This window comes from Aedes aegypti, chromosome 3 (assembly GCF_002204515.2).
Source record: "Aedes aegypti strain LVP_AGWG chromosome 3, AaegL5.0 Primary Assembly, whole genome shotgun sequence".
NCBI classification, from domain to species: Eukaryota; Metazoa; Arthropoda; class Insecta; order Diptera; family Culicidae; genus Aedes; species Aedes aegypti.
Window position 1 is genome coordinate 29,005,048 of NC_035109.1, and position 22,868 is coordinate 29,027,915.

General features: G+C 35.7%; 1 protein-coding gene across 1 annotated transcript in view; it reads left to right on the plus strand.

The window, feature by feature from the left end:
* LOC5566410 (vertebrate ancient opsin) overlaps positions 1-22,046 on the plus strand; it is a 190,545-nt gene extending 168,499 nt beyond the window's left edge. The window contains exons 6-7 of the mRNA XM_001650752.3: positions 6,614-6,746; positions 21,144-22,046. Of these exons, the coding sequence (XP_001650802.3) occupies positions 6,614-6,746; positions 21,144-21,785 (775 nt within the window). The 3' untranslated portion in view covers positions 21,786-22,046. The remainder of the gene's footprint in view (positions 1-6,613; positions 6,747-21,143) is intronic.
* The last annotated feature ends 822 nt before the right edge of the window (positions 22,047-22,868 follow it).

A 22,868-nucleotide genomic window follows, 5' to 3' on the forward strand; every position in this document is an offset into this window, starting at 1 on the left:
CTCGCAGATACATCTCTTATTACCGCTTCTGGTTTTTCGTTCGATTCTGCAGCGCGTTTCGATAGCTCAGCGCGAAATTGTGATGTTGCGACCCTCATTGAGTTAGGCTGATGGTTGTGATCACCTTTCAGGGTTATGGTTCCATCTGCTCGAATGATGACCCTACCGAGGCATGGTTCATGAGTGGAGCGCGGCGATGTTCGCAATCCCAATACGACGAGTTATCAGCCTGAAAAAATATTTTAAATACTACGATTTACAAATTAGCTAAATATTACTTACCTTTTTATTCAGATGATAGACATATCCGTCGTGGCATACTTTATTTTTTCCGCGTTTTGTTCGGACATATTTTATCGCATTGTTTTGCCGTTCGTTTGATGGCCCGGGCACTTGCTCTTGATCCATGACTGCTGGCGCTGTCTCTTTAGATGACATGTTATATCTTTGACCTTAAGAACAAAACTGATCGATTCAAATTAGACCCGGAGACGACATCGAACGCTGCTCTCATTATACATTATGGTTTGCATTTACCATAAAAAAGCTTAATAATGATGTTCATCATAGATGGATTTCTCTATTTTTATGGATACCGTAATCTCACAGCAGTGGAAAACGACAGCAAAAATTTGAAACAAGACTTAATGTTTGGAGACAATATATTTATTACTAAAACATTAGTTGCTATTCAAATGTGAACTATGAATTTAGTAATAATATATAAAGAACAGTCTATGCTCAAAGAAGGGAGAATTTATTACAAAATGCAAATAAGTTCATCGCCAACAATCATAACGTCAATAAAAAGCTTAAGAACTGTGTATAATAAAGAAGCAAAAATACGTGATGAATTGCAGTAACAACTAACGTATTAATCTTACCAAGAAGAACAGCATGTGTTCAAATTAAGGAACAATATGTGGTAGAATGAATAAAAATCTGAAAACCAATGTAATGAAATCTCATGTAAGACAAATAGTGTTTTATATTATGATACGACACTACACATGCTTCGGATTTACAGTTAAGGTTTTTTTTTCAAATTTCAGTAAAACAAAAATTAAGTGAAATACTTTTCGGGGAACTGTCCTTTTTCGGGGAAACGGCGTTCGGGGAAACGGGATATTCGGAGAACTGACATTCGGGGAACTGGAGTTCGGGGAAACTACATTCGGGGAAACGACATTCGGGGAAAAGTAGCACAGCCCATAGCATCAAAACGGCGATGGTAAAAGTATGCGATGATATCGGTCTTGTTTTAGATAAAGGAGGATCAGTAGTTCTCTTGTTGCTCGACTTCTCCAAAGCCTTCGACACCATTTCTCACGTTAAACTTTGTAATAAGCTTGAACAGAATTTTGGATTTTCATATGATGCCCTTAGACTTATTCATACATATCTTACAGATAGGAATCAGACAGTTTTTGTTAATGATTGTTTTTCTAATTACCTTCCAATTTTATCAGGAGTTCCTCAAGGATCCGTGTTAGGTCCTTTATTATTTTCCATTTATATTAATGATCTACCGTTGAGGCTTAACGGATGCCAAATTCACTCATTTGCAGACGACGTCCAAATATATGTTAATGTGTCTGGAATGACTAGTGATGCTGCTGCATATTTGATCAATGATAATTTATCAAGAATATCACCATGGGCTTCAGAAAATTCGTTGATGTTAAATGCTCGAAAAACACAAGCGTGTTACATAACACGCCAGAGCCGTAGTCATGACAAACCGACCTTAAGTTTAAACGGTAAACCAATATGTTACGCTGACAAAGTTGTTAGTTTGGGCGTAACTATTCAAAGTAACTTTGAATGGGACAGTTTTATTTTGAAACAATGTGGAAAGATTTATTCGGTTTTACGCACATTACGATATAATACAGATTTTCTAAAGACTGATACAAAACTAAAATTGTTCATGAGCTTGATGTATCTACATTTGTTATTTTGTGATTTTGTAACCACCCAGCTATCTGCAAACATCCTGCATAAACTAAAGGTAGCTCTCAACTGCGCAGTAAGATTTGTATATAACTTAAACAGATATGCTCCTGTTACTCACCTACACAAATCGTTGATTGGTTGTTCATTTAACAATTTCCCTTAGTTAGATCCGTGTTTTTACTGCACACAATTGTAACCAAAAAATGTCCTGCATCGTAAACTTATTCGATTAAGAAGCCCTAGCTAGAGGTATTAAATTTTCAATGCCGCGATCTATAACTTCATATTATGCTAGTTCCCTTCTTGTTAGAAGTATATACAATTGGAATTCTTTGCCGGCTGAATTTCAGTTAATTGTTTCCTCATCGCATTTCAAGAAATCAGTTTTACAGCAAGTCAATTAAAAATTACATTTGATCTGTTTCTAATAGTTTGATTTTTTTTTATGGCGCACTTCATGTTACTTTAGACAAACTGAAACATAAAAGACATGGTCTTAAGTTCCGATATCACTCAAATCTGTTGTCCTCATTAATATTCAGGCTATTCCATCAAGAGCATTGATATATCAAAACAAAGATGAGTTGATTGGGTGGAGATGATTGCATTATTCACGGAATAAATATCTTGGTTTAATGTAAAAAATTCCAAAAAAATAAAGCCTATATTATTCTCTTCAAAAAATAAAGCCCCAACAGAAAATATGAATAAAACTTAACCGGTTGACTTTATGTCTTGTTAACAAATGGGAAAACAATGATCTCGGTCAAGTAAAGTGAATAAGTGCCACGTTCGATTAGTTCTTTTTGATCTTTCGCCGTTGACGCTTGCTCCTGGGCAGTGCGTCAAGAAAGCCCGAACAGTCGTCAGTTGTTTTCCCTCTCGGGTCGCGCGCCTTTTTTTCTGAGTGCTTTTATATTGCCGAGCAAACGAGTGAAGCTGAAAGTGGATTGTTGCTGCTCAAGGATGACGGCTCAATTGGTGAGCTCGTTTCATGCTACTATTTCTAATCTATAAAATTTGTATGACTATCGTTACAACGGTGAGACGTAAATATGATTTTTCAGCAAACTATGAAAGGTTCGTCACTGTGAGTGTCGACATAAACTCTGATTCATAAATGATTTATGTCTACATTTTTTTTTTCAAAACGCCTTTATTATTGTAGTTAAAAAAAAACTTTGAATGGTTCGACACTACGAGTGTATTCCTTCCCTCAATCCCACCTGACTGCAAGGACGTGGCCGGCGCCGTTATTGACCATGTATAAATTGAGGCACTGAATTATGCACACTGAAGAATAATATGGCCAATCCCAGCCGATCTTCTAGTTGATTCTTTGTGCATTTTCACTGACTTCGGTCAATCACGGAATAGCAACCATTGCACTATGGGCCAGGGACGCAATCTGGCGGGACAAAATTAATAACTCGGTAACGAAGCGTTTCCGGTATTTGGTGTCTTCGGCAAAGTTTTTTGTAACAACGAGGACCATCTATTGACATAAACGGATAGTTCGTAAATCGTCTGCATAGGTGGCGCCACAATCTAACTTTTTACTGTGACGTTCTAGAGACTTGGTATGTTCGGCAAAGTTGTTCACTTTGATAAGATAAACAACTCTCTCGAAGACGTCAAAATTCCACAGCCTACTGTTTTCGAGTTATTGGCAAAATTAGAGAAAATTAGTGAAAAAACGATCTTTTTCATCGAATTTGACATTTTTCCTAAGAATCATGTCATATAATATTTTTTGCTGATAAATATATAACAAAAGCAAGCTCTGGTGGAAAAATTTTAATAATACGACGCACAAAAATTAAGAAACTATGAAAAAACTTGAAAAATAGAGCAATTTTTGAACATTAATATCTCCAAAAGCGCAAAAAATCGCAAGCTCAAGTTTTCGGGCAACATGAGCAATACTTGATGAAACGGATGTCAAAATTCGAGAGAGGTATATTTTGGTGTTTTTGAGATATTTCATTTTTTTACAATGATAATATTACTCCAATACAGTTAGTTTCTATGAGGAATCTGAAGGGACGATCGACTTTAAGAAATAACGAGTCGTGGAACAAAAACTTTCGAAAAACTGTTTAGTAAAGCCATCATAGTAGCCATGAAATTCAGTTTAAGAGCAGTTCCTTGAGTTGATATCGAGTAATGTAGATGAAAGTGTAGTTTAAAACTGAGTACTTTTGTTTTTCTTCAAAAATTCAAATGGTATAGTATGCCATGATAAACTTGATCATGTATCACTTAATTGTTGTCATCATGGTTCGATGTGAGTAATTTATTTTGTGAATGTGTTACTTTTAAAACGGAAAATCAAATTATAAAGCATATTCATGTCGATATCTCTAAATACTAAAATTTCAGAGCACACGATCTCTTGTCCGGAGCTTGCATATTTGTTTCAAAGCGGAAAGAGCGTTGATTCTTGGATGTTTCGAAACAGAGAATACAGATCAAAGGTATGAATTTGGATATTCCTTCGATTTTGAGTACTGTTAGGTTGTTTAACCTTAAATATGTGTTTAATCAACGGATTTGCTTAAATTTTGAGCTTCCGGAAATATTGTAACAACGAATTCGAGATGCAATCCAAAGCCAGTGTGTACTGTGAGCAGATATAATAATTTCATAAAATAATAAAATATATTTTTCCGCTAATTTTAAAATACACTTCAATATTTGCCACGAAAATATTAATCGCGTAATGAAAAAAAAACCGTAAAAAAATCAAAAAATCTCAAAAACACCAAAATATACCTCTCTGGAATTTTGACATCCGTTTCATCAAGTATTGCTCTATGTTGCCTGAAAACTTGAGCATGCGTTTTTTTGCGCTTTTGGAGATATTAAGGTTCAAAAATTGCTCTATTTTTCAAGTTTTTTCATAGTTTCTTAATTTTTGTGCGTCGTAACAGTAGGCTGTGGAATTTTGACGTCTTCGAGAGAGTTGTTTATTTTATCAAAGTGAACAACTTTGCCGAACATGCCAATTTCTAGAACGTCACAGTAAAAATTTAGATTGTGGCGCCACCTATGCGGACGATTTACGAACTATCCGTTTATGTCAATAGATGGTCCTCGTTGTTACAAAAAACTTTGCCGAAGACACCAAATACCGGAAACGCTTCGTTACCGAGTTATTAATTAAGTCCCGCCAGATTGCGTCCCTGTCCCATAGTGGCATTGATATGTGTAGTCAGTATAAGCTAAGCTAAGCTGTTAACAAATGGGAAAACAATGTTCTCCAAGTCGGTGAAACATTGATTTTTTATGAATTTATTAAACTTTTATTTTGTTTATTTAAAAATTCATTAAATTAGACACGAATATAATATAATATTCACATAATTATTTGAAGCTCAAAAAAATCTGATTGATTGCATGTATTAAGAAAATCTAAAATTTCATAGATTGTTTTTTTCAATCTTGTCATATGAATGTTTTGAGACTCAATCATCATTTTATAACCCAATTGAATGCCATTTTTTTCAGCGCCTCTCTTTTTACCGTCATGATTCAAAATGCTACGTCCACTAGCTAGGACTCCTCCCTCCCCCTCGTCACACATCATTACAAATTCGTGAAGATCCCCCTCCCCCCTACGAAGCTACGCCATTTGTGGACGACCCCTTATCAAAAAGGTACAGGAATGCTACCTCATTGTGAAGTTGGTCCTTCGTGGAATTTTCTCCTCGCAACGAACTTAACTGATCATATTTCTAATTATATTGCGCGATAATCAAATTCCCGATGCCTCCGAAAATAATCAATCCCAGTTCGGGAGAGGTTGCTTTATAAATAAACTATCTATGGCGCTTTTCTACGTATACGCGAGAATCAACGCTAATGAATCAGAATGTTCGAAATTGGGATTCGTATGTTCTGAGGAAAACCTCGTTTGCATAATAGGGTAAGTGTTCCATTAGTTGTGGGTGTTCCTATAGTTGCGGTAGTGCCGTTTTCACTGATTTTATTGCATTAGCCATAGAACCGACACTGTTAATCGGCGTATTGGCTTGTTGATACACGGAATAGTTGAAAAGAGCGTTCAAATTGCTTTAAAACTGATGAAATATCACTAAAATTGCTAAAACTGTTATTGCTTGTACCAATAGTTGCGGTAAAGTGTTCCTATAGTGGAGGATCCCATAAGGAAACAACGGATAGCGCAACTGTAGGAACACAAATTAAAAATATACCGCAACTAAAGGAACAGTGTACATACCAATAGTGGAGGTATTAATTTTCACTGACATACCGTGGATTACTGCGATGATATCATTTTTCTCATTAAGTCAATGGTTGTTACTTCCCGTTACAACATTAACATGTACATAAATTGCGTTTCTTGAATTTAGGCGCATAAATGAAGTTCAATCGTGTTTAGTACCTCCACTATTGGTACATCTACCCTATTCCCATAAACCACATTTAACGATAATGTTACATCAAGCATCGAGCCCCGTTTGGGTAATGAAATTTGATTTTCTCCCGAAGTGAGCACCATCATTTGATTTCAGTTTTTCCAACACGTGTGTGCAATGATAAACCAAACATATTTGCGTAAACATCCGGAACTCTCAATCACCCTTAATTAATGACGGTGTCGTTTGCTCTTTTTCCGTTTTTCTGTTCACAGTTGTTCCGTCAATTGGGAGTCCCAAACGCTGAATGCCACCTCCTACATCATATTTCTGTTCGTGTTCGGTCTCGTCGTGCCGCTGGTGGTCATTGTGTACAGCTACACAAACATTGTCGTCAATATGAAAAGGGTAAGTAAGGAGGAAAAGGATTTCTACATAGGGTCTAATATTGGTTCGGGAATACAGTCGATTTATCATGACTCGATATTCAAGGTACCATCAACTTATAGAAATATCAAGTTATAGAACATGTCGACACAAAAATGGTAAAACGATCGAATTACTTTTCTCCCAACGCATATATGATTGCTTCAATGAGCAACATAGCTAATGCAAGCCACAATGGAATCCCAAACAAGAAGTAAGTTTCACTAGATAAGAAGTTATTTTTAAATAGATATATATATACATGTAGAGAAATATTACCTTACACGTGACACCAACTAGAAGAAACATCAATTTATGGAGCACGATGCATAAAAATTTGAAGGGACCAAAAAAACCATCGGGGACAGATTTTTATGAAAAAAAATTCGATTTTGAGCAAAAATAAACTGATTTTCAAAACATGTAAAACCATGATAATTATTTTCCTCTCAAGTCATTAGTGAAGTTTGACTCAATACGCATATCAAATAAACCATTCTTTAAGATTCTTCTGCTTTATAAAGGCTTAAAACATTTAACATTCGATTGGTGGGTGAAGATATTGATAATTAATCATTTTGAATAAATAGAAATTTGTGGACTTTTCATGGTTCTCATTCCGAACGTCCTAACGTTTGCCTTAAATTTCTGATTTTGATTCGAGACAGAGACCGCAGTAGGCAGCGTGCGCGAACGGATGTGTTGAAAATTGATCTGTCACGTTTTTATCGTCTCCGCAAATTATTCAGAGTGCAATCGAGTTAGTTTCTCACGTCGGCGGAGTGATATTTTCGTTTTATGAAACGAAAATGCTGATTGAAGTAGCTCAAGCTCCTGAATCAAGAATGGATGATGATCAATTTGGTGAGCTCGTTTTATGCTTTTATTTTATATGTCGGGTTTTGCCCATCTTTCTTGCACAATTTCTCCCAATTTTTTTCAAAGCTTCATCGATTTTGAATGTTTTTCCGTTTTTCTTCAACTTCTTTTTCATTATCGCCCAAAACCTTTCGATCGGACGAGGTTCTGGCGTGTTTGGCGGGTTCGCTTCCTTCGGGACCACATTAACGCCCTTCGCTTCGTACCAACCCATTACAGGATCGGCGTAATGGCACGAAGCGGGATCCGGCCAGAATAGCGTGGGACCACGGTGAGAAAGGAGGAAGGGCAGCAAGCGCATCTGCAAGTATTCGTCTCGATAAATCTGGCCGTTTATGGTGCCGGTCGTAACGAACGGCTTGCTGTACCGTCCGCACTCGAAGATCGCCTGCCACAACTGGTACTCCTTCGCGAATTTGTCCATCTTTCTCTTCCGGAACATTTCCGGCACCTGCATGCGGGACGTACCGACAAAAAACTCGAGGTCTCCACCTTGATATATGTCTGGTCATCCATGACGAGACAGCCTGGCTTGACTAGCCACTTACGGTACAACTTCCGCGCACGCAATTTGGCCGCCGTGTTTTGCTTGTCAGTCCGATTTGTATCCTAGCCCGCTTCATGTTCTGCTGGATGAACCACTTTGACGAATTGACCTTTTTGGCCACGTATCGGATGGAAAGGTTCGGGTTATTCTTAAAGTACTGCCTCATCTCCCACGCCTTCTCTTGGTATTCCGTTTTCGGTATTCGGTCGCTTTCATCGCGCCACCGCCCTTTTTCACTGGAATTCCAAGAAAGCTGCCAATTGTTTAAAGAATATTTTTTCAACTTACTATAATATTCAGATGATGCAATTTGACGATCATACCATATTCCACAACGAACACCCAATTTAGCTAAAGAATTAGCCTGCTCATTACCATAAATATTGTCTCATTCCAGGAACCCAAACAAATTTAATGATGTATCCCTGAGAATGTAAATTAAACAATTCTTCTTTAATTTTTAGAATTACATGATGAGTTTTAGAATTGGGTGAAAATTGTTTAATCAAAGTACACGTGAAATACAAGACTGTTAATTCAGCTAGAAAATAGAACAAGGTGATTGGAGTTTGAAAAAATATGCCGAGTATATGATTATACACTCCAAACCCAGCAATACCTTGGGACAGTGATCCATCAGAAAAAAAAACTGTTTAGTATCAAGCTCTACAAATCTACGTTCGAAAAATAATGGGGCAAAACAAGAATATTCAGTACTAGAAATTTGTTTTAATTCTTCATGTAACGACAAATCAATTATAGCTTGAAATGAATGAGTATGTATACCATAATTATGAAAATGATTCAAATTTGGAGCCACATGTACATAATAACAATAATCAAAAGAATCTAAAATTCTACAAGTAGGATTTATTTCATGTAAACATTTCAGAATATTAATTATTGGATGATTATTACTTAAGCATTTAATCATAAACTTACAATTCAATTCGTGCAAACGAACTTTTAACGGATGAATTCCAGCTAAAACTTCTACAGATTTTGTGTGAGTCGAATTCATCAATTTTAAACAAATTCTTAAGCATCGATTTTGAATTTTTTTCAAGTTTACAAAACTTGGATTGAACCGCACTTATCAAAGTAAAACATCCATATTCCAAAACAGAACAAATAATGGTTTTATAAAGTGTAATTAAATCAGAAGGATGGGCACCCCACCAAGTACCAGTAATGGTTCTAAGAAAATTTATTCTCTTTGCACAAACTTCTTGAATATATTGAATGTGTTTATTTCACAATAATTTCGAATCGAACCATAGTCCTAAATATTTATACTCATCAACTTGTTCAATTTCGTGACCATCAAGATACAAATGAATATTAACAGGGGAACGCTTGCGAGAAAATAAAATGGATTTGGGTTTGGACACGGAAAACGTAAATCCATTATTATGAGCCCAAATATCAATGTTATCCAATGCATTTTGCATTAAATGAAGAATGATTTCTCTATTACTACCACAAATAGAAATAACATTATCGTCAGCAAATTGATAAAATTGACAACCATTAGGAATAACAGAAGAAATATCACTCGTAAATAAATTATATAAAAATGGACTCAAACAACAACTTTGAGGAAGTCCAAAATAACTATATCGAATAAGCTTAGAAGAACCATCATGGAAAAATGCATAATTTTAAATAAAAATAAATTCTCGCGTTTAGTATCATAAGGGCGTAACTGCAATGATCGATTTCTCTTCATCGATTTTCTCTTTAGCTAATTACTTGACCGGGCGACTGTTTTTTTCTGCTATTTTCGATTCAGTAGAAAGAACTCATCGTCCTATGTCATGCTACATCGTGAAATGTTAGCAAAATCGTTAGAACTTCGTGTACTAATCCAAAGAGAAATCGACGAAGAGAAATCGATCACTGTAGATACGCCTGTATGATACTAAACGCGAGAATTATATAAAAAAATTGAAATTTTATTTGGAATTTTGAAACTATTCAATTTGCAAACAAGTAGATCAATCAAAACAGAATCATAAAATTTGATTATTTTCTGCCTATAATTCAAGGCGTTTTAGTAACATTCTTTCCATGAGTTTGCGAAGGCATGACAATAATCTAATTGGTCTACGACTATCAACCAACGAAGGATCCTTGCCTGGTTTTGCAATACTAACAACCTTAATTGAACGTCATTCCGAGGGAAAAATCTTTTGCTGAAGAAATGAATTATACAATGCCAATAAATGCGATTTTGCTTCATTGGGTACATTTTGCAATAAAATAAATTTTATGTTATCTATTCCTGGTGAAGTAATTTTAGTAATAGATAACGCTATATCTAGCTCTTCTGAAGAAAACAATGCACACAACTCAGGAAAATAATTATATTTTTGAATGTTTTAAAAAAAGTAGAGCGAGGGACACAAGCAGGACAAATTTTAGAGGCAAATTTATCAATCCAATCCTCGGTGTATTCTAAAATATTTAGAGGGGAAAAATTAGAATTTCTCAAATTTCTAGCTACCGACCATAAAGAGGACAAAGAAGAATTTTTATCAAGATTCTCAACAAAATTTCTCCAATAATTTATTTTTTTATATTAAGTAACTGGAGTAAATTGAGCTTCAGCTTTACAATATGAAAAATAATTTTTCCTTGATCCAACTCGCCGAAATTTTTTGAAAGCTTCTGATTTATTTTTTAAAGCTATTGAACAATCATTATCCCACCAAAATGAAGCACGTCTGTTTTTAATGCAAAAAAATGATTTTATTTTTTTTACTTTGAGATTTCAATAAACGATTATATAATATCTTAGAAAATTCTTTATAATTTTCAAGCGGCGGTAAAGAATAATCAAAATTAATTAATGAAAAGGAAATTAGATCAGAAAATTTTTCCCAGTCAACATTTTTATATAAATCAGGAACAAGAGATTCATTATATGGAGTATTGGAATTTGAACAAAAAATTTCAATTAAAATAGGTAGATGATCACTACCATTAGGATCATTAATAATTTTCCAAGAAGAAAAAAACCGATAAAGTATTGCAACAAAATGATAAATCAATACATGTATGATGTGCTGACGGAACAGCAATTCTAGTGAATGCTTCATCATTTAGGATATTTAAATTTAATTCATCCATCAGTTCCATCATCAAATTTCCCCTGCCATCAGTGCTATTACTATCCCATGCTATATTATGAGCATTAAAATCTTCTAATATATAAAATGGCGAAGGAACACTATTCAAAATATTTTTAATTTGTGTTAAAGAAAAAGCAGAATTTGGAGGAATGTAAAAACAAATAATTGAAAATTGAATGTTGTTATGTTTAATAGTAACAGCAATATACTCTAGCGATGAATTATGAGGTAAATCCAAATATTTGAACTGAATACCATTACGAATCCCAATAAGAATCCCTCCAGATGGAGTATTTCTATCTTTCCGAATAATATTATATGACGAAATATGTATGTTTTTGCATTCAACCAACCAAATTTCATGCAAACAAAAAACATCAATATTGAAATCAGACAGCAATGATTTTAATCTATCAAGTTAAGGAATTATACTACGGCAATTCCATTGTAAAACATTTAGGGTCTTAGAATTGATTGGAGCCATTAATAAGAGAATAGTGAAGAAAAGAGGGATCCAAAGGAATTTAATTTATCAAGAAGAAAAGCTAAAACTGGTAAACATTTTTTAATCATTTTTTTCCAAAAATCGTTTAATTTCAATAAACCTATTATTTGTTCCAATATACTCAAAATTGAATTATCATGGTTGTCATTTTTTTTTTTTTGCAGAATCATCAATATTATCTTTGAAACTATTATTGTTGGAACAATCATCATTAATTCTTTGAAATCCTGGTATAATTTTGGGAAACTTTTATCAAACGAAGTAGATGGCTGAGGATCACAATCATCAAAAACCTTACCAGATAATAAATTGGCTCTTTTCCTCTTGGTTGGAGGTTTGTATATAAATTTGATTAGAATTTTCATTTAAATTATCATCATCATAATCCGATAATGTTTCATAAATATTAGCAGAAGCAAAATCTCCAGAAGTTTTTAAAATTTCTGAATAAGAGAAACGATGTTTTAATTTGATTTGTTGATTGAACTTCTGTTGATTTGCTTTGTAAACTGAACAATCTTTGATTTAACTATGATTTAATTTACAATAAATACAAACATCAGAATGTGTATCACATTCTGATGACGAATGGGGTACACCACATTTCGAACATTTTGGTTTATTTGAACAATAATTTGAAGTATGTCCAAACAAAAGGCAACGAGTACAATGCATAAGCCTAAGATAATAAAGCCTCACACTGTATGTAACATTGTCAATTGAAACAAAATCGTGAATCACAGAGCCTGCAAAAGTAATTTTCATACAATCAGAATGGACATAATTTGAATTACTACCAGTAGATGATAATTTGGATAATCTATTACAATCTAAAGTTTTCACAGGTGAAATTGATTTATTTTTAAAAAATCCTAAACCATAATTAATAACATCATTACAACTCAAAAATTCTTCATAAATGACACCACTAATTTCGCATGAGTCGCATGGTGCGTACACTCGATATAAATTTGAAAATAAGTTAGATTCAAGGAGAGCGTTTGCATCTCCACGAGAACCAAAAACTACTCTTAACTTATGCAAAGATATTTTTTGATTTCTTCAGCAGATTTGTATTGTTTATACACCTCTGAAGAAATCAACAAAACATTTACAGGTTTGTCCTTTTTTCGAAAGTAAACTGGATAAGGACCAAGAAAACTGGCAGAAAATAGCTTAACTCGAAAAGGTTTAGATGCTGACTCAAGGGGAGCAGAAATATCATCCTCTTTTGAATTTGGGGAATCCCCGTCGGTTTTCATAATTGGAAAACAACGGGAAATACTAATCAACAAAAAAAAATCTAATTAAAACTACAAACGAAGAAAATAGAAAAAATAAATAACATAAAAATTGTACTCAGCTCAATCCAAATATTGCTGTGTGCATTTGAAACGTAAATATCAAATGCGGGAACACCAAACGCGGTAAGATTTTGCACAAGTAATGCGAAGTCAAATAGTTATTTAAGCAACAAGTTGCAAAATGATGATTTTTTCAGCACGAGTTGTACATTTATCCAACGAGGCTTGCCGAGTTGGATAAATACAACGAGTGCTGAAAAAATCGAGTTTTGCAACGAGTTGCATACAACATTTTTTGCTATTACGAAAAATACCGTTCTATTGAATTATTTCTAATAGCACAAACATATTTAAAGAGTATCCACATGGCCCTCCATGCGACGCATGGTCTCAGTAGTTTTCAATCAGGTAGGCTGTGACAAAGCAACCTGATCTTGCGTATGACGATCACAAATTTTCACGCCTCAATACATATTCTATTTATCTGATTTCGACGACGGACTAGGTAAGACGCCGGATGCAATTATTAATTTATTCCTCATGTGTCAACCTGCCTGCACGAACCGTGAAGTGGCGTGGAGTTAGATTCCGGACATTTTGGAATGTACTCTACTCTACAGCAACCTTCGCAAACACTGAGTGACTTGATTCTAAATCAGAATGGTTCCCTGGGCTCCCTTTAGTCGGATACGAATCGCCAAATGGTTGCAGAGGCTGAAGCATTGTCACAGGGCTGTTCAATAAATGGCGTTTGAAGAGTCGCAGATACTTAGTTGGTGACTCCCAAAACAGAACTGAAAAGTGCTACTTTTCAGCACCGAAAAGAGTGCTGAAAAGTAACACTTTTCAGTTCTGTTTTTGTTGTCTGGAAAAGTAGGCCGATATGTGGTTCATTTCCTTGATATAAAGTAGGCTTATATGCAACGTAATGGCAAAAATTTGATTTTCTTTGCTAGATTGGCTGTGATATGGATCATGGTTGCCTTTGTATCCTTTGATTGCTTTGTTTTACCGCATTTGAAGCCCAGTTAGCCAAGGTTTCAACGTCAAACGCAAACAGCAATACTTCAAAGTTTCTCTTCTTGAAAGTCAACTTCGAAATCGATCAAAACGCAATTCAGGAACTGGATCGCTTCTTAAGCCAAAAGTTCTCTTGAACAGCTTGCCAGCCACTAGAGTCATTGGCGTAGCTAGGATTTTTTCCTGGAGGGGGCCTAGGGGGGGCCTAGCAAATTTGTTGACTTACCGAAGTAATGTCGCTCGCAATGATCACAAATTTCGTAGTTTGCATAAATTTTATATATTTGTGATTTTGTGTCACATCCTGTATATCGTTACTTGTAAATTTCAATTTTCATTACGGAAAATATTCAATCTATGTCTAATCCAGTAAAAAATCCTTCAAGAATTCTTCCAAAGAACTCACGAGGAATATCTCTTTGTAATTCTTGCAGGCACTTTTCGGATATCGGGGATCTCTTCATGAATTATTTCCGAGCCTTTCCAGTACATTATCCCAGAACGCGTTTAGGGAGAGTTCTGTATGACCGGACAGCCTCTATACCCGGACACTAGCCTTTTTTTTTTCAGAAATCAAGAGTAATTTAAAAAGTTTAACATCATAATACAATACCTATTGGGAAGTTATTTGGTTACACAGAATATGACGTTTCTGTCTTCACAGATTATGAAATCAGAGACATGTGTTTTAAAAGCCGGACACTTATATGGAAGTTTTAAGCTTAATTTTGGACCCCTTAAAAACACTGATTTTGTCAATAAAAGTGCATAAAATAATAATCAATTTATATGAAGCAGAAAAAACAAATAATATATCTTCAGTCTATGGTATTGGTTTGAATTTTCATCAACTGATTCACTTGTACGAGTAAACTGAATTTAGTATCCGGGCATAGAGGACACCTACAATTTTTTACAAAAAGTGTGACAGCTTTCAAAAACATATTATGACGGTTTAACGAGCCACACATATTTTATTCCTCTTGTTCAATCGTAGATCTTGCAATTAGTAACAAAATTCACGCCAAAAGTAATGTACTTTTAGAACTATGAATTTCCGGGATTAGAAATTATTATTTAACAGATTTTTTCTTGGAGTTTCTTTAGGCTTTCTTATCTTACCATAATTTTTTTTTCGAAAAATCTGTATCAATTTGCTCTTGGAGAATTCCAAATTTTGAACATTTCGCCATGAAGGTAAACTACGTACATATTACACATAAAATTTAATTTTTTGGTTGAAAATATAATCCAGTTGTTCACTAATAATTTGTTGAAGATTTTCTGGATATATTTTGGATTTCTTCAGAAAATAGTACAATAAATACTACCAAAACTGTCTTCAAGATCACTAATACTGGACTCTTCCCACAAACTCATCAGAGAGTGCACTTAAAGTTTTTTAAAACTTTGCTTCGTGATTCTTCCTAAAGTTTCTCTTCAGATTCATTCACCAAATCTTTCAGAAAATCTCTCCTAAAATCCCTCAGAAATTCTTAAAGGTTTGCTCGAAAAATTCGCAGCAAATATTATCCAGGTCTTCCTGCAAAAAAAAAGTTGGATGATTAATTCCAGATTATAATAATCTACCAGATTTTCATAAGATTCAATTGGGATAATGTCCTTAGTGATTTGTCAGAGAAGTTTTCCACAAATCTATCTGCTTTATTTTCACAGATAATTTAAGATTTGTCTGAAATTGATCCCCGAATTCCTTCAAAATTCTCTCTCGCAGACTCCTCTCTAATATTTTAAAATTTGTTCAATCACGCCTACCTATTTTTTTAATTCAATCTTTCCAAAATTTTTAGCGGAATACGTTCAGCTATTCTTTTATAATCTCTTCCGTTAAAATACTCCGAAAATTCCCGGAAAATTTGTTCAGAGATTTCTTTAGAGAAATTCGAAAAATTCATCAGAGATCCACCCAAGAATTTTCCAAAGATTTTCTATTTTAAACAGCATTATCAATTCTTCTGGAAATTTTAAAATAGATTTTTTTAATAGATTTACGAAAGGATTTTAAACTTCTCCAGAAATGCCTCAAAATCTTTACAAATTGCTCTACGAATCTTTTCATTGGTTTCAATTTTTTTTTAATTGAAATTCAAATTGAATTTGGAAAAAATTCTGAATTCTTGTCAGGAATTTCATGAATTTTTGATACTTTTTGGTGAAATTCCTGACGTAGTACCTCACAGAAAGAGCTTTTGTGGTTTCTTGTGTAAGATTAACTACAAAAAATCTTGTTCATTTTTATCGTCTTTTGTAATGGGCAATGATGTTAAAACGGATGGAATTTTTACTAAAAGTGTTTGTTTCTAACATGTTAGCAAATATTTTGCATGAACTCCGAAACATCATGGCTAACTGATAAATCTGAAAATTATTTTTTTCTACTTGCAGAAATTCCAAACGAACTTTTTTGAGGGAATATTTTTAAATTTAGAGGAAATTTGTGCATTACTTTGGAAATTCGTTGAGGAGTTCCTGATGGACTTTAAGAAATCAGGAACCATATGTAAAAAATCCTGATTTTATTCAATACTCCTAGAATTATTTTGTTCCTTTGGATTCTTTAAAATGTTGCTTTTGGAGAAATATTTTTAACAAAGTTTCTCGAGAAAGCGTCATGCCAAAGAAGGAGAATCAACAAAATGTTAAAGCAGATAGAACAACAGATGGATAACAAAACAACCATAGATAAATGATTATCTTTATTTCTTCTTCTGGAGATGAATAACTGCAGGATAATAGAAACCTCTCTAATGAATTAAAAAATAAACTTCTCTAGGAGCTCCATCGGATTCTTCTTTAGAAATTATTCTTGAAATCAAGAAGAATTCCATCTTCGACTTCTGGATTCCCCATAATTCTACCAAAAAGCCTTTAAGAATTCCGCCTTGGAATTACACAAGAATTCAATTCCAGAGATTTTTTTGCAGAATTATAAAGGTATTCCTAAAGTCTATCTTCCTAATAAAGATATTCCTAAAGGAATATCTTTATAAATATCTTAATTATTCCCTGCCTAGTTATTATTCTACATGTTTCTCCACAGATTTACTTTACCGCTATGCTTATTTTGGGAGCAAAAGTATTCCTGGCAGTTTTCAATAAATTTTCTCTTAAGTTTCGAAGCAGAAAGGCATTTCAAAAATATTTTTTGTAGATAATTCCTATATAATCCGAGGATTTGAAGAAGAATTCACAGAAAAAAAGGAGAATTTGTGACGCAATTTCCTATGTATTTTTAAAATATTTCTGAAGAACTTTTGATGAACTTTGCGATAAAGTTTTCAATAACATTTTTGGGAAAACTATATGAAAAAGTTTGACAGAATCAATGATTTTTTTTTTTAAATTGGCTAAGGCAAAGTTTGAGCTTTTGAAAGGTTAAGTTTAAATATTTTAGTTGAATCCGGAAACACATTTCGGGATCAATTTGAACATGAAAAAAATTCACAATATTGTTTGACTAATTTCTAAGAGATTTGTAGCAAAAGGTCTAAAGCTACTCTTTGATATACCTTAACGAATTTGATTAAACCAAAATTCTTGAGACTGTACATTTTTTTTAAGTAAAACGTAGTATAGAGCTTAAGCAATTGAATTAAATTCAAGAAATTTAAAAAAAAAATCAAAGCGAAAACAAAGAAAGAACATATTGTTGTATTAAAAATCTATGATTTTTTTTTTCAAAATTTTGGTACAAGCCTTAACCAGGTCAAAATTCCTTGAAGATATGTGTTATGAATAAGGTTTTGTTTTTTTGTCAATAATTCCAGCTATCTTATGTCTAAGAAGTTCCTTTAGTAATTTTGCCTATTTATTTATTTGCCGTCAGCTTTAATATCTATTAATTTTGTTCAGTTGTATTATTTTATACGAGTTGAAATTATGTATGGACCCTCCAAGTTGTAATTATTCAGGGCACCTTCAAGAACATAAGAAATCCTATTGCAGGTCGAATGCTACTCTATGCTAAAACATTTAAAATAGCATTTTTTGTACTATTCAAAAAATACAAATTAAAGGAACTGCATTTACTGTATACTGACGGTCTTGAGTATCACAGTATTTTTTTTTCAGCAAAGTTGTCGAGCGACAGCCGGACGATTAATCTTTCGATGGTCGCACGTTTCACCGAAGACAGAACCGTCACACTGATGCTGTGTATGACAAGCGAGGTTTTCCCACTATTGTTTAACAGAATAAAAGAACGTAACTACTGAATATTTGTCAATTGTATCAGAAGATTTTTCTTCACTCTAGAATTATGTATTTTTTGACGTTGGATAACGTCTTACGGCAACATATGGGGGTACAATTCAGAAAAACGAAAAATTGAGCATGTAACGAAAAATGGTCAGGTTTTGACCGCTAATAACTCAGTCATTTATCGATAGATTTTCAATATTTATCCATGAATCGATTGGAAATTTATCTACGCGTCGATCCAAATCTAGGACACTATTGATTATTAGCAACAAACTATTGAAATATCGTAAAACGTTGACCCCTTTCTTATCTAACCAATCACGTTCAAGCACATTTTTCGGTTCCGCTTCCCACTATAAAAGCGCACCGCACCCTGCTTCTTCCCTCATTCTTCTTTTTGCCGTCAGACTGTGAACACGGTCGGCGAGCAAATTTCGAGAGTCATTCGCGTTCTCAGTTCAGTTTTCAATAGGCCGCGAATACAACACGCATTAGAACCGAAGAACCACGCATTTCGGAGCCGCAGCAACTGAAGCCGCTCATTTGAGTGCACCAGCCAGCATAATCGTTTTCGGCCAGAAATCGTCGCTACCAGCCAGTGCTCCGCTGTCATTGCCATGCGGGAGGCTAGCGTGGTCATTCTGGTTCATTAGATCGAGCGGCACAGCCGTCACCGTCCGTGTAATATTCCCTAATTTGTACGAGATGGCTGAAGAAAATCGACCAAAGCCGCTTGTTGAAGCGCACATCGTCATCCGCACCGCAAATCTCATCGGGCGAGGAGGATTGAAACCAGTGCGCCGTTAAAATGTGTCCGTTTTACGCAAATTCAACAACTCAATCGGCCCTTTTGAGAGCCAACAAATGTGTTTTAAAGAGTTATTTGTATAATATTCCTTAATGTGTTTACCACATACTTGCTATAATCTCTTAATTCATCTCATAGCACCATACAATAATTTATTTATTACGAATAATTGACAATACGGAATATGGAATAGCAGATCGGTCTTAAGGTGACACGGGAGACCGTGTTATTTTCCCTATCTTTTGTCTCACTCTAACAATTATCATCATAACTTTGCAGAAGCAAATCTCTAGTTTAGGTGAACCGATTAAACTGAAAATTTAATGGGTTCTGCACTACATATATATAATGCTAGTGATACATTTTTCGCATCGATATATTGAGTGGTACTTGAGATTAACTTTTCAAATGGAGAGAGTGATTAAAACACGGTCCCGTGGCCTTAATCAAGAAGTCCTGATCGATTTCACCGCCAGCAACAACGATTGCTGTGGCGCACAAGATTCGAAAACTCTGCACCTGTTATGATGTGGAGCTTGGCTTGTCAGATGATTATGGTGATATTTGCGCTGCCGAGATCACTATAATGAATTGTCGGCCACTACTGGTTTGCCTCTACATTTCTCCGGATACCACAATGAAGCAGAAGAAGTTCTTTATGGCGCGGAACTTCTTGGAGTATCAAAAGGAGACCATGCCAATCATCGTGACAGGTAACTTCAACATCGATTTGAGCAAAGAGGAGTACACAGAGTTAGCGGACTTCATGGACAAGAGCCTCAACCTCAAACTGGCTTCGGAATCCACTAAAGCAACCAATCTTAGTGGATCATGAATGGACCTAACGTTCAACCGGTATATTTGTTTGGAGAGCAAAAGTTACCGCTCATGCATCATCTTCCATCGACCGGTTCTCTCGGTGTTGAAGTGTTAACCGAACCAACCAAATAATAACACTCAATGTCCATAATAGATCAGAATTGACATGCAACAAATAATTTGAAAATTGATTAGATTTTTTGTCAGTACCTAGAAATCTTCCATAGGTTCGTGATGGTCCTAAATCAGGAAATAGAAGAAGCCAACGTTATCCAACGTCAACTTGGCGGTCGTATCTCGGAAACAACCTCTTACTTTTTTTTTTATTTTAATATATATTATCATCCAAAATTCTGGAGGGGGCCTGGATGATTCTGGGGGGGCCTGGCCCCCCTGCCCCCCCCCCTGTTCCTACGCCAATGCTAGCAGTTCGAAAAAGACGTCCGCAGTCACAAAGTCCACAACAATCCTACTCAGTGAAAAACGCAGCACACACTTCAATGAAACCTTCTCCCACCAAACGCTCACAGAAATCCAAAACGAAACGTCTTTGGTCATTACTGAAGCACACACGAACATCAATTCTTGAGCAACCACGGACAAATTTTCTCCTCCTGAAGCCTGATTCGCTGCTGACAAGTAATATCTCGGCCTATCTTGATGCATAGGAAATTCCTGCAAGGAATCGATCAAGGAAGCGCTTTTTTCTGATCGCAGTACGCAGTTGAAAAGAGTTGTCAGTTCAAACGGGAGTCGCTGTAGAAAATTTCTGCAAGGAATCGGCGAGAAAATTCTTTAGCGATTCCAGTTCAGCAGCAAATCAGGCTTGAAACAAAGAGAAAAAATGTCAGACGTTGAAAAAACACGTCCTGTTAATTCAAGGCCTACTACAGCAATGGGGTCAGACCAGGTCCGTCGCACTCGGGCTCAGATTGGGTACCACTTCTAGTACTGCATTCGGTCCCTCGGTAGTGCAAAAGGTACCCAAGTTTGACACATCGCAGTACACTTTTCACGGCATTCTAGATTACCTTATGAGCCATAAAATTTTGGGCATTTGCAAGGGACATGAAGGTCTTTAATTTGTCTTTGGTCAGACACTTCAATGACTGAATATTCTTTTTTTTTCTCCTTCCTTCCAGAATGCCGCCCGAGTAGGCCGAATTAATCGGGCGGAGAAGCGCGTCACCCGAATGGTGTTCGTCATGGTGCTGGCGTTCATGATTGCCTGGACTCCGTACGCCGTGTTCGCGCTAATCGAACAGTTCGGTCCAACTGACATCATCAGCCCTGCCCTAGGAGTCCTTCCGGCACTAATAGCCAAGTCCAGCATCTGCTACAATCCGATCATCTACGTCGGAATGAACACCCAGTTCCGGGCGGCCTTCAACCGGGTTCGCAACAACGAATCCGTCGACAATAACACGATCACCAACCAGAAGGACATCACCATGAACACCAGCAAGGAAATCGTGGAGTGCAGTTTCGATTTCTGCCGGAAGAAACGGCTGAAAATCAAACTACAGTCCAATGCCAAGAGCAAAAACAACAACAACAATTCGCGGAACCAATCGATAGCCGACCCGAGCAGTACGAGCAACGGCGACGATCTGGACCAACCAAGTCCGGCCCAGACGGTGCTCAACTCGACGGTGGCCAACAGTGGCAGTGTGGCCAGTTTCGGACCCAAGAAACGGTTGCGGTCCGATTTTGAACTATCTGTGATCAGTAGCGGGAAGTCGATTCTCATCAAGTCGAACACGTTCCGGTCCAATCTGGTGTAACGAAGGCGGGCAGGTGTAGTAGCGTTCTAGTATGTGGGCCTTACCGAATCTCAAACATTGTGAATTTATCTAGGAATTATTAAGGTGAGATTTTGATGCTCCCGAAGGAGGGGGCGCAAAGACGTCTGATTCTATTCTAAGAATCGAGTAATGCAAACTTTAAGGGTGAATTAGGTGTGAAAGGGGACGGTAATTGTAAGTAGTAGCAGCGACAGATTAGGAAAGGCCATACGGTATGACGGAGTAAACTGTGAATGGAAATGGTATTTTATTTGAAAAGCGAATTCCCAACCCCAAACAGCCAATCGGATGTTTGTCAATCCTGAATGAGTCTGCGTGTTGCTTTCATCGAGTATCTGCAATTAACTTATTTATTCCTGGCAAGCACGGTGACATGTTTGGTTACCATAGAATCGGGAGGAAAAAAATGAATGCTAGGAGACACGTGAATGCTATGAAACATGTAGTGGAGGCGTACAAGTGGGTGATTAAAGTCACTTTCAACGATATTCGAAAAATATTTTTGCAATTTCTCATCGTAATAGGCTGTTTTTCATCACGCCAATCTGTCATGAAACGGCCTACTTTCCTGCACTGAAGTATGCTGTGTGGGAATAGTCAATACGCAACTGAAATCAGTGCTGTAATGATTAATTACGTAACACTTTTTCATTACGCAACTGTTTTGAGTTGCGTTATGAACCATAAAGCAACAATTTTTCAGAAATTGTAAAATAATGGTGAATGCATTGCGATATAATTTCTGATACCCTCAAGTGGTCTTCTACGAAATTGCAAAAATGTTGTACGCAACTCGTTGCAGAACTCGATTTTTACAGCACTAGTCGCAATTATCCTACTCGGCAAGCCTCGTAGGATAAATTTACAACTCGTGCTGTAAAAATCTTCATTCTGCAACTTGTTCCGTAAACTACTATTATCTGTTTGATTGCGCGGGTGAAAACAACTTCTTCTTCGTCATCTTGGTACCTTCGTTCAGTACTGAGCAGAGTCTGCTTTTCCGAATTTTTGAGCATTGCCATGATTACAACTCAGAGCTTTTTTGCCAAACTTTACATATTT